This window comes from Corvus kubaryi, unplaced genomic scaffold (genome assembly GCF_017639235.1).
Source record: "Corvus kubaryi isolate FWS band 111438036 unplaced genomic scaffold, C.kubaryi_AGA036_p1.0 138, whole genome shotgun sequence".
Taxonomy (NCBI): Eukaryota; Metazoa; Chordata; class Aves; order Passeriformes; family Corvidae; genus Corvus; species Corvus kubaryi.
In genome coordinates this window covers 9,774,553-9,797,203 of record NW_024580672.1, presented here as the reverse complement: position 1 = coordinate 9,797,203, position 22,651 = coordinate 9,774,553, and the positions used below count along the sequence as shown (strand labels likewise).

The 22,651-nt window shown below is 39.0% G+C and overlaps 1 protein-coding gene across 1 annotated transcript in view; it reads left to right on the top strand.

Moving 5' to 3' along the window:
* The first annotated feature begins 19,492 nt into the window (after positions 1–19,492).
* The window catches only part of LOC121660085 (adhesion G protein-coupled receptor A3-like), a 263,515-nt gene continuing 260,356 nt past the window's right edge, over positions 19,493–22,651 (top strand). The window contains exon 1 of the mRNA XM_042019066.1: positions 19,493–19,757. Coding sequence (XP_041875000.1) covers positions 19,537–19,757 — 221 coding nt within the window. The 5' untranslated portion in view covers positions 19,493–19,536. The remainder of the gene's footprint in view (positions 19,758–22,651) is intronic.

Below are 22,651 nucleotides of genomic sequence, written 5' to 3'. Positions count from 1 at the left end.
TCTGTGGAGGCCCTAACATTAGTCTCACTAATTCCATGGAAGTGCAGGATATATTGTAAGCTTTTCTTTTTTCCCTATAAACATGTTGTAGAATGTAATCTGTAATCCTGAATGACACTTTAATCCATGTAAGCAGATATTTACTTCCCATGGAGCCACACTGATTTTAGTGGCTGATGCCTGCTCGTGTATAATTACAATATAGTTTTCCTACTGTTCCCATGATGATAAAATTCTGTATACATAAGAAAAAGAGATTAGGGACTGCATTTCACCCAACCTCAGCTGGCTAAAATTGGACCAATAAACAAACCACAAAGAGTGAAGGGAAGGTACTTTGGCTTATTATATATACGCAACTAAACTGCTATAGAAGTCATGTTACATAAAATTGATTGAATGCAATCTTAAAAAGAATTAGTTCAGGCTCCAACTAAACTTCTTTTGGGAAGCTATTCCAGAATTTTTCTTCACTCATGGCTGGAGACTGCATATCAATGCTGCAACTATTTATTTCTCCAACAACAGTGTCTAGTATTGTAAAACTCTCCCCTCTCTTCTTGCATTTACTCACGATATATTTACAACAGCAGTTATAACCCCCCACATTTTATTAGGCAAAACAAACAAAACTCTGAATCTTTTAATGCGTTCTCATGAAATGCAATCTTTTCCCCTTGATTATCCTCAGGATAATCTTAAACATTGGTGACAAGAAACTTTTGAAAATTCCAGAGGAGGTCTCACAAGAGTCAAATGCATCTCCATTTGTTCTATAAAGTACTGTAGGTGACAAGTCATTTGCTGCTTGTCTCTTGTCTTACAGAAAATAGGTACTTGAAAATAATTATGCTGGTGATGTCCTGAAACAACCACCTTGCAGAGCTGAGTTGTCTTGTCATCCTTGTGCTTTATGTCTTTCTGCTTCACTGCCAGTACATTTTTTCTTGTTGCTTTTTTTCTACTCAAGATTGTTGTGCTTCTGTTAAAGACTTTTTTGTGCGTTTTGCACAATAATTAGCACAAAATGGTTAAGGCTACTCAGCCCTAGAGTGATAGTTATGGTAATAATAACAGCAATCTGAACATACACATGTTCATTCTCTCGAGATATGCCAGAACAGTATCAACTTTTTTTCTTCATCTGATGGCACTGTGGAGTTAACACCAGCAACAGCTGTGAGTCATTACAATTACATGCTCTCTGTGGTACTTAATACACACTTTAAAGGACATTTCATTTTCCGTAGTCCCTAGATAACTAATCTACTCCAGTCTATGTCTGCAAAAATATTTGCATTCTGATAGACAAGTTTTTTACTGAATTAAAAATCAATGTGATTTCACTGGCATGTGCTGTAGGGTCCTTTCTCAACATGAACAAACCAAACCCAGCCTCACTGCAAGGACTGGAAAAGAGTTCTCTTTGTTTTTCTGAAACATACACACGTGCTGAGACCATTTGTTTCCCCATGTAAATAAAAGGGAGCCCTGTATCCAGACCTACACGTGTAAGTATTAGCTTTATCTTATCACCACAACCATTTTTAGATTGATGGTGAAAGGCATTGCCTCCAGTGATAGCTCATGCAGTAGAATGCACACTGTATTGTCAACTGACATTTAACAGCACCTAATATGCATTCATCCACTACGGCAACATTTTTATGTAACACTTTCTAGATTTTGCTTTAATGTACTGATTGCAGAAGAGATAGGCAGTGCTCTGAACAGTAATCTCCACAGCAGTTACATTCACTTTGGAGAGAAAACGTTGACATCTGCTTACACCTCCTGAGCAGAAGAAATGATTGTAGCTAAGATAACAGCTGAACCTACAATGCTCTGTGTGTGTGCAACTGTGTGTGTTCGTGTGTTTGTGACTGTGTGACTGTGTGTGTGAGTGTGTAAGAGTGTATGTGTGTGTGAGTGTAAAAGAAGAACTGGCTGCTCACCACTGACTTATCTGAACGTGAGGTACGCTAAACAAAAACAGTCTTGCACACTGCAACTGCTTGAGTGCACATCATTGCTTCTCAGTTTAGTCTTGTTTTCAATACTAAATCTGATTTCCTTCCTCTCCCCTACCCACCCATTGACATTCCTTTCTACTTCAGTTCTGGAATGTGTGGTCTGTGGCCAGCTGACAACTCTTTTTTTTAAATAAATTAGAGGATATTTAAACAAGACATTCTAAAGATCATGGGGCATGAGCAGTGAGAGCTGCTGGAATGGGCAGAAAGTAGCTTGAATGTTTGAATGATTTCTCTTTCCCACCCTGCTTCTCCCACCTGTGTCTGTTATGAAACCGACTGTTACTGACATTTCCAAGGACTTTAACAACTTCTGTAGTGCCACCAGTGACTGCCAGGAGACGCCTCCACATCCTAGGAGTCACACAGCTCCCATAATTCGTTTAATTCTAGTTTACATTACTTTTTCATATATTTTACATCTGCATCTTCAAGTTTTGTTCTTCTAATGCTTAACCAAAGCAAACCCAAACTAATGTATAAGCAGGCTTTATTTTTTGGAAAGTTGTGGGTTTTGTCACTGAGAAGCAGGATAAACCAACTGGACTCTTAAGAAGGAAAGTGGTGGCTCCGGGCAGACACTGTCGATAAGGGAGTGGATTTTCATTGGACTATCATGCAAATGCTGGATCAAAATTAAATAATGTATTGCCATTTTTGCAGTATAGGACAAGTTGTAGTTTGTACAACAAGTCTTGCAACCAATTACTAAGGATAGAATAAAATATCACTGCCTGCTTCTGAAACCACTTGATGCACTTTAAAAGAAGTTTGGGTCAGCTGGCAGAAAACATGTATGACAGTAGTTTTCACAATGATGAAGGAGAGTGGGTTAAGTAGTTGCTATCCCTACAGGTGGTTGACACTGGATTGGTAGAAGTAAAACTTTGTAAATCTTCTATACCAAGAGAGCAATGTGTTGAAAAATAAAACAAACCACCAAACAAAATAAATCCACCCCCCTGCTCCATCTGCTAGCCTCAGTCTTACAACTCATGCAGAAAGACCCATTGATAAATATCCATCTGGCCTACTTCAAGTCTTCTGGAAACTTTTTTACCTGGGTGTTAGAAAAAACCCTTAGCTTTCCAAAATTGTTACCAGAAGCATTGATCCTGCTTCTGCTGAGATCAGTGAGAACTTTATATGCAAACCGAAAGAAGGATTAGCATTAAAATCATGAAGTATGTAATAGAATTAACTATTTTGTATATTTTTCCTATTAGATTGCAAAGTGCTTAATAGGAACTTGATCTCTAAGAAAACTGATGAATAGATACAGAAGTCTCTGTAGCAAGGTTTCCTAGTAAGCCAGGGGTAGGTTGCAGTTCTTTCAAGTCCTGTTGAGGTGCTTTAATACATTTACCTGTAAAACATCTGAATGTGTATCCCCCAAAGTAATTTCTGCAAAGAATTAACAAAGCAAAGCAATTTTATTTTTCATCCCTCATTTATTTAATGACTCCCTTAACCTATTTTGAGAAGGGTTTAGTGTAGAAGTTCACACGTCTAAATTGACCAGTTGTTTCTTGGTGAAGTATTCTCATCATAATATCCAAAATATATGATAATACCAATAATAAATATATAATAATAATAATATAATATTGCCTCTCTGAAGCTAGTGAATTTACAGAGTGTTAAAATTCCTGGGTTTATGATGATTTATGTGTTAGTGTTAATAGTCTGGCCTGGAAAATGGACAGAGGTGTGATACAATTGCATATACATCCTCTGATTGATAAGGAAAGTAAGGGGACAAGTTGGAGAAGACAGCTTAGTCTGACCATTTTGGACTTCCCAGTGATTCTGGAACTGCATGAACTCCAGTCCTAAATTTCTTTGGGAATAAAATTTATTTTCTTACACTAACACTTAACTACTTTCAGTTGGTACCACAAAGCTGTCTCTTTTTATATCCTGCACAAATTCAAGGAAGCCTAGTGCTAATGGATTTAATAGTGAAGGGTAATGTGAACTGAAATTACAATGGCTAGATTTTGATTTTGCTAATTTTCAAGTAATCTTGGTTTGAGTTTCTTTAAAAGGTTACTCTATTAAAAGAAAAAAAAAAGGTAGAAAATTTGATCCTCCAAAATAACTCTTTAATGTAATTTAACCTAAAAAGATGATCTCTGTGTAGCCAGTAGGCTTATGAAGCTACTTACCAGTAGAAAACAAGGGCAAGTTGTCTAAAGTTGTTTGCATTAGTAAATAAATGGGATGGGGACAGCAGGGATCTGTCTTATCCTACCTGTCACAGTACTGATGAAGTCTCTGGATATGGGAGACCATGTGTGTCACAGTTACAGTGCATTTGTGATTTATATGTTTAAATATTCACTAATCCTATTTTATTATAAACACCCCATGTATTATAAATATTTTCTTTCTTCAGACCAATTTAGGTACTCAGAAATCATTCATTTTGGTGAGAAGGAGGAAATAAGTAAAAAAAAAAAGGACAAAGGACAAGCTTTTCTTGCTGATTTACTTCCAGGCTTTAAGTTCTTGTTGTAAGTGGAATGACAAGGAGCATTTATTTTAATTCCCATTGAGGGCCCTGTGAGCACTAACTTCCATTTGCTTCTCTGGCTTTCACAGGGTAGATTTTTTTTCTTCCCCTCTCTAAAAGAAATTTCTGGTAACCAGCAGAACACCAGGCTGTCTTGGGACATTACACAGATAGGAACTTCACAAAGTTGCTGCCTGATTAAATGTGCTAGGGCTGTTTGGACCTCTCTGAATTGTTCCTGGGTAGTCCTATGAAAAAATTCTTATGAACAGGAGCATCAGATGCCTCCAACTTGCATAACCAGCCTGCAGAATTTTGATGCTTGACAGCAAAGCCTCCATTATGCAGTTGTAAGCATGTGTTTGGTATACACGTTGTATACAAGGCCACTATTTTAAAATAACATAAAACAAAATTTTATTAAAATCATGTTAAGGTAAAACCTGATTGTTCGTGTTATGCAGATTAAAGGGAAAAAGCCTTTATTTTTCTACAGATCCTATATTTCAAATGATCATAGAAAACATAAAAGGGAGAAGAATTGCTTAATCACTTCTCCTGATGGTTTTAGTCTGGCTTTTGTAACTACTTCAAGAACATTGAGGGAAAATATGCAAGTTTTAAAACCTATTCTTCCCATTTAATTTCACTTGCTATTAAATTGAGTGCCGATTCATTTTAAATTTTACTCTTTAATCCACTCTTAAGTGGTGTGGGGAAATACACCTATGACCCTCTGCAGAAGTGTACTAAATTCTGAAAGTCTCAAAGAAAATTCTTAGATATGCTGGATGTTGTGTTTCATGTTGAGAAATAGGCTGAAACAACCCAGAAGGGCAACCTGGTGCTGTTTTATGCTCTGCATAAAGTGCAACTCTGCTGAAGCACAGTGTGCCCAACACAGACCTTTGCCAGCACAGACCCTTGCCTTTCAACCTCACAGTCTTTGAAGATATTTCTCAGGCTATTGGTGTATCAGAAAAATCACCACTGTCTTGATTTTCAGTACTTCAGTTAGAATGCCCATTATACAAGAGGAGAAATAATACATTGAAGTTGTCCCCTTTAAAAGTGGTAGCTTTTTTTTTTTTAGAATGAAAATAAACCCAAGAAAACTGGCTTCAAAACACATTCCTAATGCTTAAACCATTCTCTGAAATATACAAATACTTAGACTGAGGGGGAAATGGACATTAGATGAAGAGATTATTAAAAAACGTATGATTATTTAAGGTCAACTGTTATTGTAGCAGGACTTAGCTGTACAACCATCTAAAAGTTTTATCAGCTCTGACAATATTTCACCTTATTCATGATCAGTATTCACAGCCACCCATTAGTGTACTTAGGTATCCAATAATTATAAATGTCAAACAAAACTGTTTTCTATCTAGCATGGCCTGATAAGGAAGTACTGTTTACTTACTCCATTCAAAGAAGTTTGGATCACTTGACTTGTTTTAGATCATACTTTACTGTACCAGACTGAAAGCCTGGACAGAAGAATCAACCCATTGGGTGAAATTTGGTCCCAATATTGACAGCAGTTACATGCCTTTGAAGACCTGTTTGAAATGTGAAAGGTTAGACCCTTAGAGAGAACAAACTGAAGAAAGCAGAAAAGCTGTAACACTGTGACTCAATCTCAGCCCAGCACTTCCAGCTGAGATGAGCTTATCTGTCGCCCTTGCAGAGGCAGTGTACTTGTTTCTGAAATTGAGACTACAAGAAAGCTGCTCTCTTGACTGACATGCTTCTGCATAATGACTTTTTCAAATGTTCTATGAAGATTCCAGATCAGGCCTCAGCTAAGCAGTGTTTTCTTAACTTATTTTTTGCTGGCACCTGACTTCCTGCAAATGATAATACTGATTTTTTGGTGGGGGTGATGTGGCATTTCTTCATTGTTTGTGTTGTGTGTTGTAGTATTTTGTGGGGAGAGTTTGTTTGTAGTTTGTTGCTGTTTTTGTGGGGGGGAGTGGTACTTATTTGTTTGTTTGTTTTGTTTAAGAATACTGCACGTTTACACAACTCATCACAAGACTTGTCTTTCCATGTGTATAGATGGAGCTCACCTACATCCATGGGAATTGATACTGTGGTACCCTTTGGAATGACATAATGAAAGGGTTTCTGAAAACCATCTGATACCATGTGCATGGCCTATGCTGAAAAAACAAGCAAGTGGCTCCTAATATTGAGGATCCTAATGAGCCTTAATATAGCTGTACATCTTCACAGAAAGATATCTGGGAGGTTTTCTCCTGTAGTAGAAGAAAACATCGACTACTACTATTATTTTGTTTTACTTAAAGTGGAGTGAAGGATTAGATCAATTTGGCAGCCATGCTAAGGATTTTCTGTGTGTTGTGGTAACAACTTCAAAAATTCAGGCAGTAAAATATCATTAAAATTGGGATTAATCAGGATTAACACACATTGGGGGGTGGGGAATGCATTATTAAGTCTCCTTGTCACCTTAACAGATTTCAGGGCTTTGTTTCACATGAAAATAAATACCTCATGGATTCCTGTACATTTCAATAAATACATTATTATTGATCCAATATAGACATCCTTTTTACAAAAACAACATTGAAAATAAGTTTATATTTACCAAAGCAGTACATCCTTGAGTTATTTTGGGTTTGTTTTTAATTTGCTTGTCCCCTGACCCTCTTGCTTATTTCCTCTGGCAATAGCTATTCCTAGACTATAAATGTGCTCTGAACACAGAGGAATTTTGCTGTTAACTATGATTTCAGAAGTGTAAATCTATGATAATAAATAGCCTAAAGTCAAGAAAGACTAGATGTTAAGCTTTTTTTCTCATGGCCAGTAGTAATAGCAGTTTGATACAATATATACAAACTAGAGGAATATTTTTTGGTAAATATTCTTTTTTGCTTTTCCTGTTTCCTAGTGACACAGTTGGAAGCAGGAAACTCTTTCTGAGTTTTGAGCTGCAGTAGTCCAAAGGATATCCTTGTCTCTCTCCACCTCTATAAATAAAGTGGGAGAACTTTTACCCTGTCTCTAAAAATCAGAATGTGTAGCTTTTAGGTTGTTTACAAGGAGAGTCAGAACTGCTCATAACTAATTGATTTATTTGCAACTAATGAGAATCAAAGTATTAAACATCCAGTGTTATTTTCTGAGGCTTCTGACAAATACTTGGTCCCTCCCCAAACACAAAAAACAGAGTCTGGGCATCTAATTATTTACCTCAGTTATATAATTCCAACTGCAATGGAAGTATCACAAAAATATCAGATTTTGGTTTAAAAGAGAGATCTTATTATATAGTTGAACAATTTTTGAGCCTCTTTTTTTCCTCTTCTACTTGATAAATTTTCCAGAATATATCATATTTAATGTAACTCAACATTTTTTTTTGATAGGATGAACTGAAATAGCATTTGTCTACCTTGTTCAGTAAAGCACAATGAAGTACCTTTACAATAGTCTAATTTTGGTTTAAGCTTTCTGGGATTTTTTTTTGGCGGGGCTTTTGTTTGGGTTGGGTTGGGTTTGGGTTTGGGTTTGGTTTTGGTTTCCCCCGAGGTTTACTTCTATAACATCTGCTTAATAACTCAAGCCAGTTTGCTACAAACTTGCACCAAAGTTGTTGGAAATGTGTGGTTGCAAGGAGGAGCAGTATCGGCTTGTGTGTAGCTGCTTGAATATCAAGTTCCTGATTCCTACAGGTAAATGTTGGAATGGTCAGAACAGGAATCGTAAGAATGAGAAGAGGATGTAAAACACTGCAAAACCTCAAGAAGTTTAATCCATTTACTTTATCATCTTCAGGCTAAAGATATTTTTTCCCAGTTGATAACAAATATGTCTGCAGTTATGAGCTAAGCAAATTCTCACAAAGACAAGATGCAGATTATATAGAAATGGCAGTAAGTAACCTTTAAACTGATTTTAGTAAAGACTGCAGTGGATTTCCATTACCAAAAATCCATACGAAATTTGGATATCTATTTTTCTGAATGGCCATCTATATTTTATTTCTATTTTGGACACAATTCAGGAAACTCTTAAAGTTTCTCTTACGCAGAAGACCAGGCTGTCAGGACATCACTGAAGTCCCAGATTACTAAAAATAAGTGATTACTTATTATGGCTGATTATTAATTTTGGCAAGATTTAGTGGGTGAAAGCCTGGGTATGCAAGTTCAGTGGAAATAGTGTCACTAATTTAAATTACAGCATAACTTAGAAATATTTTATTTGCCTGGGTGATTTAAATACTCTGTAGTAATTCTGGGTTATGAATTGGGATTGTAAATTATGATGGTATAGTCAGGAGACAAAAGCAGAGCTTTACTCATCTGCAAACAGGGAATCAGGAGGCTGCATTGAGCCTTGCAGGTTTACCAGCTGTACATGATCCAGAGCATTCATTCAGTGCATTTGAGACAGGGAGTGTGAACAGTAGCATCAGCAGATGAAGATACCTGATTTTTGCAGTTTTTCTGGAAACTGAAAGCTTTTCTGTTACCTCAACATAGCAGCAGTTCCCAAGCATGGTGGAACTGAGGTTACCATAGGCTGGAAATTTCTGCAGTCAAATTTCCCATCCCTCTTCCTGTCGAGGTGTGACTGTAACTTTTCAGTCAGCATGGACATGTCTCTGGGTCTATCAGCGCAGCTGCTGTGCCTGGAGAGAATGAGGCTCACGCTGAACAGCAGGAGGTACAATGGCACCTGTTGAGACAGGATGGAGGAACACACCTTGGAATCACAGATCTCTCATTTAGGCCATGGACTTTGAGTTTCCTACCTGCAGGGAAGGTTGATATCACTGCTGTCATCAAGATACAGCTGAAGATGGTTAGAAGAGAGATCAGAAATTCCACTTGCAGCATCTTGAATGAAGGGATCTAACACAGAGAGCAGAAAAAGGAACAAAGAAATAAATTAATATATTCACAAGGAATTTGTGCTCACAGACCAGTAATCATCCAAACCAAACAAAAACCAGGCAAAGAAAGAACACGTAAGAACACTCTGTTTTTAACTGTTCCCACCCTGTTTTCTACCTGCTTCCCAGACACACCAGAAACAATGCAAAAACTTCCATTCACTCCTTCTTTGGACACCTCCACTGCCCCACACAGACACATACACTCACTAACCATTATTTTTTATTAAGGCCTGAGAATATTTTTATGCCCTCTTTGTCTGGGAAGAATGAGAGTAATCTTTACAGAGAAGATGCATTTTAGTAGCTTCTTTTTATCAGGACTGTACTGCTTCACCATCCGACAGGCTGTCTCTAAGTATCCTAGTTGGATGTCTGTTTTTCCTTCACCTGGTATTTTTCACCATGGAGGTATTGTACCTCATCATGACAATGAAAGGCAGGAGAAGGAAGAGCTGGGAACCCTCACAGGAATGGAGGATGAGGACTACTTACATACTTTGTCCTTTTTAAATTTTTTTTTTCCTTTCCCCCAAAGATGAGACAGCTCTTTGGTGTCCTTTGTTTTTAGCCTCTGAGCAGGCTGCTCCTATCCTGCTTGGCAAAAACTGCAACCAACTCTGTTTGGGGTCCCTTGGGCCAGGCAGACCTACTAAGAATGGTTTTGCCTAAGGAGATTTATTTTCAAACAAAAGCAAATGGAATAAAGGAAAACTGTGACACATAGTATGACTTACCCCTTTTCAAACTAGGAAAGTGATTCAGCCGAATCAGTTCTTGAATCAGCTTCTCTCAAACACTGGTCATTGCTATTGACTGAGAAAGTAGAAGAACGCTCCAGAAAAGGAGGTATATCAGGTACCAAAAAAAGAACTTACTTCTTCTGCTACATACACCTAGAATTGTAGATAATACTGCAGGAGGGTTAGAAGCACCTTTAATTAGTGTGTGTCTATCCTTTTTCCCGCATCTCACCTAAGAGATTGATCTGGGCAATGCTATTAAAGTGATGGACTTCGTGCAGTAAAATCCATGGCACCAAGAAGGTTCCCTGAACATGGCTTTGTACCCTAAAACCAAAAAAGACTGATCTGTGTAATGGAGCACAAAAGTCAGCTGATCTGAAGGACTGGAAAAAGTTGTGGTCTAACTTTTCTCTGGTATTTTGTACCCCTTTGCACAAGGTCTGTAATCAAATGCTTAAACCTGTGCAAAAAAAACCCCAAACTAAAACAAACAAAACCACAAATGGCAAAAAGCAAACAAATCCCAAAAGCTTAAAGTTGTTAAAGCAATTAATTTTTGATGCAGAAGGCTTTTCATATGCCTGTGGAAACAAAACCCCACCTTTCACTGAACAGTCCAGCTATTTGTTTACACGGGAAATGAAGATGGCCTCTCGCATTGCGGCTGTGTTACTGGGAAGAAAGAGCTAAGTTTGGCTGAACTAAAGGCAGAAGAGCGATTCAGAACTCATTTCTGCACCCTCAGCTGAAGGCAGAGCCTGGGAATGGGGAGATTTATCTTAAAGAGGGCTGGGAGATCGCACTTGCTTTGTTTCCAGACTGTTGAATATGAAACTATTCTGATAATACGTATACAACTTCCTTCTAGTCCTCTTCCTTGTTGCAGCAGAAGCAGCTATATCACAAGCAAAAACAATGTTTCATCCTGTCAGACTGGGGTGGAAAGGGGAGGGGAGGATAAAACATGAAAACAATTAAAATGTTTATTTTTAATAGTGTCTGGCAGTAGTCAGAGGTTTTAAAACTATAAATAAACAAAGGTCATAGTTAATGATGAGAAACATATGCCATACACATGTTTTTGAAAATGTAGATAAAGAAAATAGATAATGAATAGTATTATGTAGATGGCTCTTCACCAGAGTCTCATCCAAAGAATGTAAAATCCAGGTGTCTGTTCCTTGAGCTACCTCCGTTCTAATGGATTTAATGTCATCTTCCCCCTTTTTTTGATGAGAGGACAGGACTTGCTGGGCCTAGAGAAGACATGTACAGCACGGTGGGGCCAGGTCTTTGCACCAACCTGTAGCTGCTTATAAAACAAGCGCAAGATCTAAAAATCCACTTGTGTGTAGGAAGTGGGAAACTTTGTTCAGTGACTAACAAATGCTGAAGCTCTGGCAAAGAGGACAATCCTAAGTTTCTGGTATTTGGTAGAAGATGAGGGCAACTCGAATACCAGCCCAGACCAGGTGGCTAATCCAACCATGGTGTGTGGTCAGCAGCCCTGCTCTGTTGCAGGATTGAGGGCAGGAATACGGCTCCAATTATCAGAGCTATTTATGTGCACTTGCTTTTGGCAGTCCTGCTTTGGAATGCTGCTTGCAAAAGGATTCATACTTTTCTATTAAGCTTCTTAAAGGGCCATTATGCATTCACAAAAATCCATATCCACCTGGTAAGGAATGTCTACCGACTCAATTAACGCTGCATACACACCAATTGCTGCCATTCTGGAGTGTGATTCAGTATTCCAATTGGGCTTCCATATTAAGAGAAAAGGTTAGGAAAGAGTGGGAAAACACTACATATTACAAGAAAAGCATAAAACCCAATAGTTTTAAGATTAAAAAAAATTTCACAATAGGCTCTTTGGACATTGGCATTTCTGAGTTTTAAGGAAGCAGCTACATTCTTTGCTTTCAGGCCTCCTGATACCCTAAGATTCACAAGTAGGTGGGGCCCTTTAGAAGCCCTAATATTTTCTTGAATCGTTCCTGCTACGCTTAACAGCAATTAAGATTTGCAAATACATGTGCTTTTTATTTTTCATTTCTGTAATTCTACTTCTTTTAAATGTTTTCTTTATTGACATTTGCTGCTGTTGCTGAATATGGTACTTTAGTTACACAGCACTTCAATTTAACACTGAAGGTTTTTCTTTCCAAAAATACCAAGACAGATGACATAAAAGGGCATAAAGTCCTAAAAAACACGATGGCCACTAAGAATGAATAGGAACTATAAAAGCAAAGTCCAGAATTACTGGAAAATCTAAAGACATTAGAAACAGAGGGAAGAAGGCATCTACCTGACATAAGAGAAGGTCAGTTTCTAAAACACTTTTAAGTTAGAGGAAGATATGAGCTCTCCAGAGGAATTTTAAGGAGACAATACATAACAGTGAATGACACAATTTCAAGTGGTTTGGAGTGGGAAACTAAATTAAAATGGGAATAAGGGGACAGAAAATAAAAGATGTGACTTTCTGCTTGTAAGGCAACAGGGACAGAAATTTGCTTTTACAGAAAGAATTTAGGAAAAAGATGGAACTGTCTTAGAACTTAGCTGAACTGCAGGATTATTGATATGAACAGAATATTGCACAGCTGCTAGTGATAATTGGATCTGTTGGCTCTTCATGTTAGTATTTCTACCAATGGACTTTCTATCTTGGCCACAAAATATGACTTCACTTAAATCCTCCACAAAATTAGTTCAAACCACAGTATAGTTTATTTTTTAAATCGCTGTTCATGTATGAATAAAAGCTCTCATTTAGTATTTGTAATTTTTTCCCCTGTGTTTTCAATTGGCCATTTAAATACAAGTTAGTAAGTAATTAGAATCACTAGCTATTCATGGAACCTTCTCTATCAGGCTACTGTTGGCATTACAATTGGATTCCATATAAGTGAGTGATAGGGATGAAATGTAGCAGGCAATGCAACATTTGTCTATCTTAAGCATCTATTGTATAATGAGATTCTGATTTTAATCATTGTCTTTCAGATTATAAATCGTTACTTTCCTTTTTTTGCTACAAGGGAATAAACTCACAAGCAATGAAAGATGGGTTAGGTTAATATGTCCTTTTAATTCACTGCATGAATGATAGCACATAACCCATCAGCTTGCTGGAAACCCTTGCCATTAAGTTGATTAATAAGGGAAATAATAAAGCAATAACTACTTCTATTTTGCACCATTCATATATTGACACAAGATGGTATAGTCATGCAGAAAAATACATTGATAAACCGGTTTTACCTCGTTGGAGGATCAGTAAGATTGCTGGGGGGCCTGCAGCACCTGACTTATAAAGGAGAGAGCAGGGTTTGTTCTGCCTGGAGAAGAGGAGGCAAAGGGAGGATCTTAATGCTGTCTTCAATTATCTCATGGGTAGCTGAAGAGCAGATGGCAAAGATAAACTTTTTCTTCAGAGGTACACAGCAAAAGAAGAGGGAATAGATACAATCTGCAGCAAGGGAAATTATTCTAAGAGCAAAGGAAAAAACAGTCCTTTGCAGCAAGGATGGCCAAACTAAAGGGAAATCCTCTTCAGTGCAGTGATTCAAAATACCACTGGACAAGCCCTGAGCAACCAAATGTACTTTTGAAGCTGTTTTAATTTGAGACTTGGACCAGGTGATGTCCAGAGCTTCTGTCAGACAGAAGAAATCATCATCTGACCACATCACAAACCTAAACTCCATTAATGACTGCTAGAAATTGTGTTTTAAGTCCATTAATGAAATTACAGAATCACACAATCATAGAATAGTTGGAAGGGACCTTAAAGAACATTTACTTCAACCCCTCTGTCATGGGCACAAGCACATGCTGCTTTTGCTGTTTTTATCTGACCCTTTCCATCTTCTGACTTTAGAATATCCACTTACCATTTTGTCTCATCTGTAATGAAGAGACTGTCTAATCTGCCACCTCTAGAAGCACAAAGGAGGGTATTAAGAGATCTTCATAATTCAGGAAAGTGTGGAAAAGACTCATTTGACCTTCTTAATGCAGGGAGATGACAGAGAGAAAAAACATTTTTCTATGATAGGAAAATAAAACTTGAAATATCTACCTGAAAAATAGTCCATTTTCAGGGTGCTACATTTTTCCTTTTTCTCTTGCTTCTACTCTGATGCAAGGCATGCTGGTAAATCAGTCAGAATTCCCATGTGTCTCAGGAATGAAAAACACTGAGAAGCACTGGCATGTGTACATCAACATCCAAAAATATGTCCTCCCAGTGTATCTTGGAACCACGTGTGAGAGAAGAAGGGTGGCTCTCCGGAGAGCCCTGCATTCCTGCAGGAATAGATGCCTGGGTCTGTGGGACAGAAGGCAGCTGCCATTCCCTCTGCACTTTCTGCTCTGACTTCTGCGGGACAGCATTTCAATTTTCAGTGCAGTTTTGCAGTCTGAACCCTGTCCCTTGTGAGACCTCAGAAGGTATAAAGTTAAAAAAAAAAGCTGCTTCTCCTTTGGCTGACCATGCAAAAGTGTTGTTATTCTGTTACTGCACAAGTAAATAAAACAGCACGAAGAGATGAAGGCTAAAACATGAAAATATATGTGCCATTAACAGTATTCCTGAACAATTTCAATATGTTCTCTGAAGTAGCTGAGGGACTTGGCAACATCTGGAGTTGTATGTGGTGGTCATCAGAAATTTACACTGACATATACTCCCTTGTAGGTATGAGTTTTCTGAGGGAAGGGGACTTTGTATTACTTGGCAATAACTGAAGTATTCATTGGAGGAAAACTTGGCTCAGTATTGAGAAATATCAAACACTTCAGTTTTTTCCCTTCAAATATAATTTATTTCCCTGTTGATATTTTTGTGATCATTATTCCACTCCCCACTGAGAGCGTATTATTATTTGTTTATGATTTCAGAGCAATATTCTCAGTTTTGATCAGAATTTTACATTGGTCTCTGCTACAGAGCAAATAAAGCCACATTTTTTATACAAGGTCTCTATCTTCAAGGACCTCCTTATTTCAATGAATATTTCAATGCAACTTTTTGGAAACCTGTTGCCCTGTGAGGACTGAAGTTGATTTCAGGTATTATGTATAAATGTGAATATGATGAAGAAATCTAAACAGAAGGGAAGCAATGCAATGATATTTGAAGTTTTCTTACATTATAATTTCTTAACATAAAACCAGTACAGAGGTGTTTCTGCCTGTACTGATGCAGAATAGCAGAAATGGAAATTCTGTTTTGTCAGTTCTTTCTAACACAGCATGGTTCCCCCAGTTTATGATTCCCTGCTCTAATTACTCCAGTCCTGAAGGACTCAGTTTCCATATTTCCTTAAAAGATTACTCAGCCTGTTAAATAACTTCAGGGTGGTTTTGCTGAGAGTCTGTTTCTGCACTCAGTTTTATCCAGTTATCCTAGTGATTGGTAACGAATATGAACAACTTTGCTTTTGTTGATTTATTCTCTATGTTTTGGCATCACCAGTGCCTTACATGAGACTATTTATGGATCAGGATTATCCCACCTCTAATACTGAGGTATTATTAGTTCATCATGTGTGAAGGTAAAAATTCTTGGGTCCTTTCTACATGAATGTTGTATTGCATATTTTTATCCATTCTGCTTTCTTTCCTCTATCACCTTAAAAATAATATCTTTTTACAGGATTCCAAGTGCCCCAGAGGAAACACACTCTGGATTGTTTTTCTCCCAGTTACTTTACATATCTTTTTTCTAGATAAAATAATTTCTAGGCTTGTTTTTTTAATCACTGTATTGCAAAGCTTACAGACATTTGTGCTATGCTGATGTGATGAGTAGCATATGATGCAGTCATGATGGAATAGAAATGGGATACTGAGGTGATGGAGGAAATGAAGTAAATGATGCATTGTGTTACTACTATCAATAAAGGGTCAATGTTCAAGGAATTAGAGGGCTGTAGGATGCCAACTTCTGGATAAGAAATGAAACAAAAGCCATGACCAAAACCTGTTTGTGGTTATTCAAGTTACCATGGCTTTGTTCCAATACTAACATGCAATTTTGAAATCCTGACAAAATTCAAATTCACTTATTTACATTCTGCCTCCCCATATTTCCTATTATTGTATAACACATTCTTGTTACTTAATTGCTGTGTAATGTCCTGTGATGTTAAGCAGGTGCTGCTGCTATTTTGTGCTTGGGAACATGATCTAAATGAAATGTAAACCTGTAGTTCAGTGAATCACCTGTATCTTTGATTCCTTTTAATGTTGTTCATATTCATTCAGGCTAATATCATTTTAGGATTATATTCCTAAATTAATTTACATTCCCTTTTAACACTTACACATTTAGTCACAGGATAAAATTTGTCTCAAGTACTGTATATAAGGTCATGGTGTGTGGATACATGGTCAGACCTACTAAAAACACTTCAGGACTTTTGATGCTTGGAACTAAAAATGTAAAGGAAACAGGAATATTTAGTAATTTTCTTACTTCCTTGATCTAAGAAAATGTATCCCTCAGTTCTATGATTTAATTGAATAACTAAAGCAAGAATTTAACTGTAAATAAAATTTAAAATGAGAAAATTTTTCATGTTTCAGGTGAATCTCTGGTCTTGTTTCTGTCAGCCAGGAACTTCGTCTAACCAGAACTTGGCATTTTAGGACTCCTCAAGCGTTTCTTAAGATTCAGCGTCTGGTTTTGTGTGAAAAAGTAGACCAGCACACACCGTGTTCTGATTTCTGACCAAACCAAGAGAGAAAACTTTAAGGAGAGATATCCTAAAGTGTGTCCTTTCAATATACGTGTGCAATAACTTTGGGCTAGGTTTAGAAAGATTTAAGAAAATTGAAGGGTCTAAGTTCAAATATGAATTAGAAAAACTTCTCTCAGTTCTATTTAACATTACGGACACCTAAATTCTCCACGTATCTTTGACTTCACAATAAACTCGTAATTCTCTCTTTGCACACACCAACACCCAGCTAAGGAGCTCATGACCTGTCCCATGTATCTGCTGTGTAAGTGTCCAAAGGCACCCAAGCTGTAGGCACACAGTTTGTCTAAAACTGGACCTTTGGAACCCAAACACAGTGCAATGTCGGCTGCTTTTCAAATCAAAGTGCCACAACTTTTTTTCTTCCCTTCTTACAAGGGAATCTGGGGTTGTAATGCCTTCCCAAGACATGGGAAATTTAGTTGTTTGTATATCATGAGTGGGTGGAAGTTGTATCTTTCACAGTCTGTGAAAATGACTAGCTACTGCCAGCACCAAACGTTCTGCTGTGCTGGCTGGTGACAACTGAAGCAGCTGAGCTCTGTAGGTGCTCAGGTCCTTTTTTTCAATTGTCCAGGCAACCATTTAGACTGTGAGATCTCAGGGCAGGAACTATCACCTGTGCTTTTAAATCATCATAAAATTTTGACTTTCTTGATACTTGTAGATGTCAGTGAAGAAAAGGGAAGATGGCTGAACTTTTTGTCTAAATTTGTAATAAAGCAAAAAAGAAGATAGATTAGAAAGTGGAGGGGAGTTTCCTTTTATTTTTTGCCTCTAATGTTTTGAATAATCCCTTTTCTACCTTTACTCTAGAATTTGATAGATGGCTTCAATGTGACTGTAAACCTTCTTATCCCCTAATGAAACAGTATTTAAAAAAAAACTTTCCGTATCAGTGAGGTAGGAAAAACCATTAAAATTCTGCTAGCATATGTTTAATGGTTGAGTTTGACTGAAAAATTCCATTTCTTATCACCAAGGTTAACACTGTATGAAATCTATGCTACCATCTCAATAAATGCGTATTCCTCACTTGCACTTTCAAAAACAGTGTGGATGAGACAGGATTTTTTAAAGCTAGAAGAGCATTTTTAAAATTAAATACATTGGGTTTCTTTATGATAAATAACATCATGCAACCATAGCAATGTTGAGTGGTCTCATGAAATACAATCCATTTTGCTGCCTGCCAGTAAGCCTTACACAACTTTGCTTTTAAAAATAAAAGAGCAGAGGTTGTAATATTTATGATTCTTTAAATCAACAACTGTGCAGAAAAAGATTGTTCCTGAAAAAGTTCCTAGTAGCCTTGAATTTCACAAGGGCACTACCCCTCCTATCACTTATTAATACTATAGTGCCTAAAGGCTTCAATTGGGTATTAGAACACAGTGATAACAGGCACTGTAAATGTGCAAGACAAATCTTCCCTAAGGGGCTATAATACAATATTATTTTATAAAACCCAAGTAATTTCTTAAAACAGCTTTATAGCTATGGCAGACTATTACTAATTTTGGCCTAGATCCTGCAATGAAAATGTGCATTGAGAGTCTCCATCGACTAAGTGAAGGCAAGGAACTTGCTCTTTTAGTAAAAGGCCATTAAAAATGGAAGTTGTTGTTACAATGTGGAATTTTTTTGTTCACTTCCAGCAAAAAAACCCCCAACAGGGTAGCTTGCAGTTGATGCTGAAAATCTACCCTAGAAGTTACTAGTCGGATCACAAAATACTTCTGAGAGTGCTCCAAAGCCACCGTGTGCCATAAATGACAGAGAAATACAAGTCGGAAAGAAACGTGCTCGTTGACCTGGATGATGACGTGTCTTTGACTACTGATCAAACCTTTGATTTAGGTCATGTTCACAGCATTATCTGAGGTGTCTGAAGTCAGCTAACTGCACGGACCCTTGCCGGTGGCAGTGGCTGGACTGTCCTGTCGTGGTCTACATTGACCCTTGCCCATGTCCTGAAGCTCCTTTCCCATAGCCATAGGTGCAAACAGCACTTAGCACACAGGTTTCTCAAGAGCGGCAGCAAAGGTGGCTATTTTCAAAACTAGGTTCCCGACCCACACAGTTTTTCCAGCTCGCGATTTTCTGCCCTGTGCCTGGTCTGTTTGGTCTCTTTGGTCTGCAGCGCGTCCGTGGCGCATCTGTCCGGTTTCCCCCAAAGCGGGCACAGGGCTGGCAGCGCCGCAGGGCACCGAGCGCAGGTAGCGGCGCTCCGGGGCTGCGGCTGCCGGACCCCGGGGGGAGCGGCGGGAGGCGGCGGAGGGGGGGCTCGCTGAGCGCCGCGGGGTCCGCCCAGCGCCGCGGCTGCACGGGCTGCGGCAGGAAAGGAGCGGCGGCTCCTCGGAGAAAGGAGGAGGAGGAGGAGGAAGGGGGGGTCCCTCGGAGCGGAGCCGGCCGCAGCGAGAGAGGCGGGGCGGGGTGGGCGCAGGAGGCGTGGAGGGGCCCGCGGAGCGGCGCGGACGGGCGCGTGCCATGCGCGGCGCGGCAGCCGGCGGCTCCCGCTCGCTGGCTCAGCATGCGCGGGCTGTGCCCCCGCCTCTGCCTGCTGGCCGCCGCGCTGGGGCTGTGCGGGGGCAGCAGGAACTGCCCCGACCTCATCGTGGACCGCTGCCTCTGCGCCGCCGAGCGCGCCAAGGGGCCCGGCCGCCCGGCCCTCCGCATCAAAGTGGTCTGCACCGGCGGAGACTTGGTGGAAACTTTGCAGCCCGCCGTGCTGCCCAACCGCACCGTGTCCCTGTGAGTACGGCCCGCGGGGCAGCGCGCACCTGGCGCGGGCAGGGGGTGCCCCGGGGGAGAGGGGCGCGGGGGAGACGCGGGGCCCGAGGGGACCCCGTGCCCGGCACTCCGGAGCCGGCAGAACCGCTCCGTGGACGCTGCAGCCCTGCCCCTGCTTTTAAAAAGTCTGTGAGAGTTTGGGGTTGTTTTTTTCTTTTCTCTCTCTCTCTTTTTTTTTTTTTTTTCCCCCCCCTGTGCTCAGCTGGGAAGCTCCGGCTGGCGTTTGGGTCGAAGTGGGGGAGCTGGGCTTTCCCTGGTGTAAATTGCACGCTGCTGCGGGCGGCGGTTTGGGAAATGTCAGTGGTAGCAGAAGTGATGGAGCTCTCTGGTGTACCTTTCAGCCAGCAACGGGACGGGCTCACACTGTCCGGGCAATAAATGAATGGTATCGGTAATGCTGAACTGCCTTCTGGACTGCTGTGTCATTAACTGGTTTTCCTTTCTCTCTCATCTCCTCTAAATAAAGTTTGGAATTTGACGGCTTCTTTTTAAACATGAGTTTCTGTACAACCATGAAACTTCCAAATCTCCAATACCATCCAGAGCTGTCTGGTAATTTAAAATGACTCAGGGTATGGTGTTTCGGTTTTTGGGTTGTTTTTGGTTTTTTTTTTTTAATTAGGAATTAGGTTATGATATTTTGTTGCCTGTTGCACATAGCTAAACTTGAATAAATAGTATGTTTCAAGTAAGGTAGTAGAACTTTCTGTGACTGTATCCTCAAGTACAGCTGAAAGTAATGTCCCTGTAATGCACCTAAGCAGTAATAGCTCTGTGACATTTACCCTTTAGATCATACACATATCAACACATCTTTTACTGTTGAATTTAGTTCTGTTGACAATTCCTGCTGTGAACATCTCCACTGTTCAGTGCATTTTCTTTAAGTCAACGCTTTCAGGAGGCAACTGGTAAAGATAGTAATTTATAACATCTGGGGAGCTTGTGCTTGTAAATGTACAGATGTGCTATGTATGCTCCAGTTCAGTCTTAGCTATAACTGTTGAGTGACTTGATGCTGATTATCCGTATGCTGATTATTTACTTAGGACACTCTTGCTTCTATACAAGATACAATAATTGCACTTCCAACTAAATTTCAATAGGCTGGTGTAGTGTATTGCATTATTTACCAGCATAAGTTTTAACCTCGGTGATAAATTCACTGCTACTTCTCTAGTTTGTATAACTGGCTATGTAGTTAGAGGTGGTACTCACCAGAATTATAAAATGTCGACATCTTGGGCAGGCAGGAACTATTTTTTCCTGTTGGTTAAAGATCTATAGAAACTCTCACACTCAGCATGCCTACAAAGGGTTTTCCTCCTGAACACTGATTCACAGTCATATTTAGGTTTTTAAGAAACTTTTGCTGAGGTAAATACCAGTTGATGAATCCAGCCGACCATGAGATCAACAGAAGTATGTATTCACTGCAGTGGAAAGAAACTGAATTGGAAACAGAAGTGAGAAATGGTGAACAGGGGAGGTGGTGTGTTCGAAGTGGTAGGTGGGAGGATTTGCTCACTTATACATATGATTTAAGGCACCAGTAGCAAACTTGATCCTATCACCCTAAACACATTCATTTCAGGAAACACTTGATCAAAACTCATTAGAAAGGTACTGTGTTAGTTTTTTTAAACTTAATTGCAAATATCTGTTGACCTGAGAGCTGATTAGCTGGCCTTAGTTGATATAGAAGATACAGTTTTTATTTTTCTTTTGTATTTCACATGGACAAGTATAGTACCATATATCACCTAAACTTATCCCTTTCCACTTACAGTCTCTCTTCTCATTTTGTGGGGTTTTGGGGGGGTTGTTTTTTGTGGTTTTTTTTTTTTTTTTTTTTCCTTTCCAAGAAGTAAATTTAAAGCTAAATATTGAAGGTAAAAAGGAAAAAAAGTTAAAATCTGTGTTAGTAGTTTTCAGTAGCTGGAACACATAGGTGAAAATTTGACTGAATATATCTGAGATTTTCCAGGAGAAACTGGTTTTTATGAAATAAGTTACACTTGTGGGATTTGGCCAGCTGTAGAAAGTAATGATAATGAGCTCAAGTATTAGCGCTCTTACATTTGTTTTTGTAGCTGCATAAGAGACATAGGCAAAAGAGAATATTCTGGTAGATGCTGCCTGCTTCCACTCAGTTTTATGGGCCCACAGAGAGAAAGAGAGCTATAACATATGGAACATAACTCTTTGGATAGCTTTAACAATTAAGAAATATAGAGGTGAATAAAAGAATATATGTTCAGATGCAGTAACACTGTAATGAACCAATGTAATAAACATTTTGGGGAGGTTGGGGCAGATTATTCATTATATAGGGATGCTGGTTCCCTAGTGCTATGATCTTTTGGAAGGCAAGATTGAAACCAAACTCTGGTGACTGCTCTGCAGAGATGAAAGAGAATTACCTCTGCTCTATCTCTTAAGTCATTAAGAGATGACACTGTAGATGTGTAACATTTCATTTACATGCTCAGTAATGTTATTTATCAGCAAATTAATGTTCTTTCACCTAAGTGACCATGGACCTTGTCTGAGTTTGACAATTTAGGCTCTTTATGGTATATATGTACTGAACTATTGCTACTAGAAATACCTTTGACACAATCACACACAGTGACTACAAACTAGTGTGAAGTCACTGAAGAAATGCTTATTCTTCAGACAGGTTTGGACAAATTTTTTCCAGCTTATGAGGTGGGGAAGTCTGCAGAGTTTCTTTGAAATTGTATGAACACTAGAGCTATTCAGTACTGTCTTGAATGCTCCCAATGATAAACAATCACACTAGAAATATAATCAAAATATAAGCTGATAAAGCAACTATTCTCTCCTCTTTA